The sequence below is a fragment of the Histoplasma capsulatum genome, genomic scaffold (genome assembly GCF_000149585.1).
Source record: "Histoplasma capsulatum NAm1 scaffold_1 genomic scaffold, whole genome shotgun sequence".
Lineage (NCBI taxonomy): Eukaryota > Fungi > Ascomycota > Eurotiomycetes > Onygenales > Ajellomycetaceae > Histoplasma > Histoplasma mississippiense.
In genome coordinates, this window is record NW_001813982.1 from 1,543,230 (window position 1) to 1,545,277 (window position 2,048).

The following is a 2,048-nucleotide window of genomic DNA, read 5'->3' on the forward strand; positions in this document are numbered from 1 at the left end:
GGATATTGTTTGTCTGAATCGCGGCGCACCCATATCCTCCATCTGCTGCCGCGATCCAATCAAAGATCCCCCGACAGTACAAATATGCACCAACGGATCCAAAATACTCGGTTCCTTCTCGACCCTTTTCTCCTGTACCACCCAGAAACCCAATAACAGTAATAATCCCTTCCTTCCGCACAGCCTTTAGCGACTCCGCCATCGTGCCCGGGCCGCCAACCTCAATAACATGATCCACCCCACGCCCACCGCGCGTGTACGACCGCGCAACCTGCCCCCATTCCGGCGTCGTCTTATAATTAATCACGTGCTGAACGCCCATCTTTTTCAGCCGCAGCGCCTTCTCCTCCGACGATGTCGTGGCCACCACCATCGCGCCAGCCGCCACCGCAAACTGGATGGCCGCAAGACTCACCTCACCCGTTCCCTGCGTCAGCACCACATCTCCCGGCTTCAGCGGCGTCAGGCCATACAGCGCATTCCAGGCCGTCAGGTGCGCGCAGCTAAGCGTACTGGCGGCGATGGGGCTGAGGTTGCTGGGCGCCATGACGAGGCCTGGCTCGGGCAGCACAGCGTACTTGCACAGGGTGCCGTCGAGGGTGCCGCGCAGGCCAGAGCTCATGGAGTCACGCGTGATGGGGTTTGACTGGTGCGTTTGGTTGAAGAGCGTGCAGACGCGGTCGCCGCGGCGGAAGTGGACGACGCGAGGCCCTGTGGAGAGGACAATGCCTGCGCTATCAGAAAACGGCACTCGTGGGAGGGTCATGGGGTATGGGTAGAGACCCTGCTTTTGTATGTAGTATATTACCATGCGGGCTCCGTAGAGTGGATATACAAGGTTGCTCTATATAAAGGGGGTTTTGTTTGTTTGTAGGAGGAATGGAGGAGGTGGGAAATTCCTTTGGGATGATGAGGTCCCGGTAATTGAGGGACACTGCTTGGATCTGGACAAGGCAGTCATGGTCGCCTAATGCTGGAATTGTAACTTCACGACGAAGATGTAGGCTGTTGAAGCCGGTTGTGCCTTCGATGAGCTAAGTGTCAGTTTTGAAGGGGTTGGGTCATGGTGGCGTTTCTTTTCCTTAAGCGATACGCTTGCTCGATAATTGAAGGGTAAAACAGTCCAAAACCCAAAACATAGATAGATAGGGAGGTCGTTAAGAAACAATTATAGCAAAGAGAAGTCCGTTTTGAGCAGGTCATGATGTCATGAGAAGGAGGAGGAGGCCCCTAGGTTCCCGCAAAACTCAATCCTTTAATTCCAGTCAACAAAGGAATTCTTGGAATGTTTTGCTTCTTTTTGCTTGCGATTACTTTGGTAACGAATAAAACCTGCGGGTTGGGGTTCCCTTGGGTCCTTTTTGGGGGGGGGGGGGGGGGGGGGGGATGGACGAGAAGACCGTTTGCAAGGATAAGTTGTGGTGGACCCGTTAATATTTTCCCGGGTACTGCAAATGGATTCATGATCAACACCCTAAGTGAAGCACAGATCCACCTGGTGTAAACAAGAATCATCATCATGGTAATGTCTGTACGCAAAAGGGCCCCTCGTATATTGCATGTTGGACTGTTGCATGTTTTATATAGTTCTTTGATGGCTTGACACTCGGCAGTTAGTTAGCCTAACCAAGACAGGTTAGAAGTGAATAATTCTCCGGCCCAATCAAATGCGCCAACCACCAACAGTCCGGTATGGGCGTTAATTACCGTTGAACTTATCTATATAGAGGAAAAATGCTGTGCTGGACCTCTGCTGGCAACATGCTGCTCGACGCCGCTTCACAAACATGCATGGATTATGATATATCCATATATCTTCGTTTCTTTGACTCTTATTGGTGTATATGTGTAACCTAATGGGTAACGATCGCTTCCCATTAACTCCTTTAGAAAAAGTACCAGCAGAGAACCCGACACAAAGATAGCGGCCCCACAAGCAAAACGCTTTCCTCCCTCTAAGCCCCCAACCCTTTCGACTTTATTTTAATAAAATACATTCAGGAAAAAGGAAGCCAACCCCAACCTCATCTCTGAATCACAACATATTG

At 51.0% G+C, this 2,048-nt stretch overlaps 1 protein-coding gene across 1 annotated transcript; it reads right to left on the reverse strand.

Moving 5' to 3' along the window:
• Positions 1 to 299: 299 nt before the first annotated feature.
• On the reverse strand, positions 300 to 766 carry HCAG_00449 (conserved hypothetical protein; the record flags this gene model as incomplete). The annotated part of the gene is made up of 2 exons (XM_001543353.1): positions 300 to 394; positions 421 to 766. 2 exons carry the CDS (start codon positions 764 to 766, stop codon positions 300 to 302), a joined length of 441 nt encoding a protein of 146 aa, XP_001543403.1.
• Positions 767 to 2,048: the final 1,282 nt, after the last annotated feature.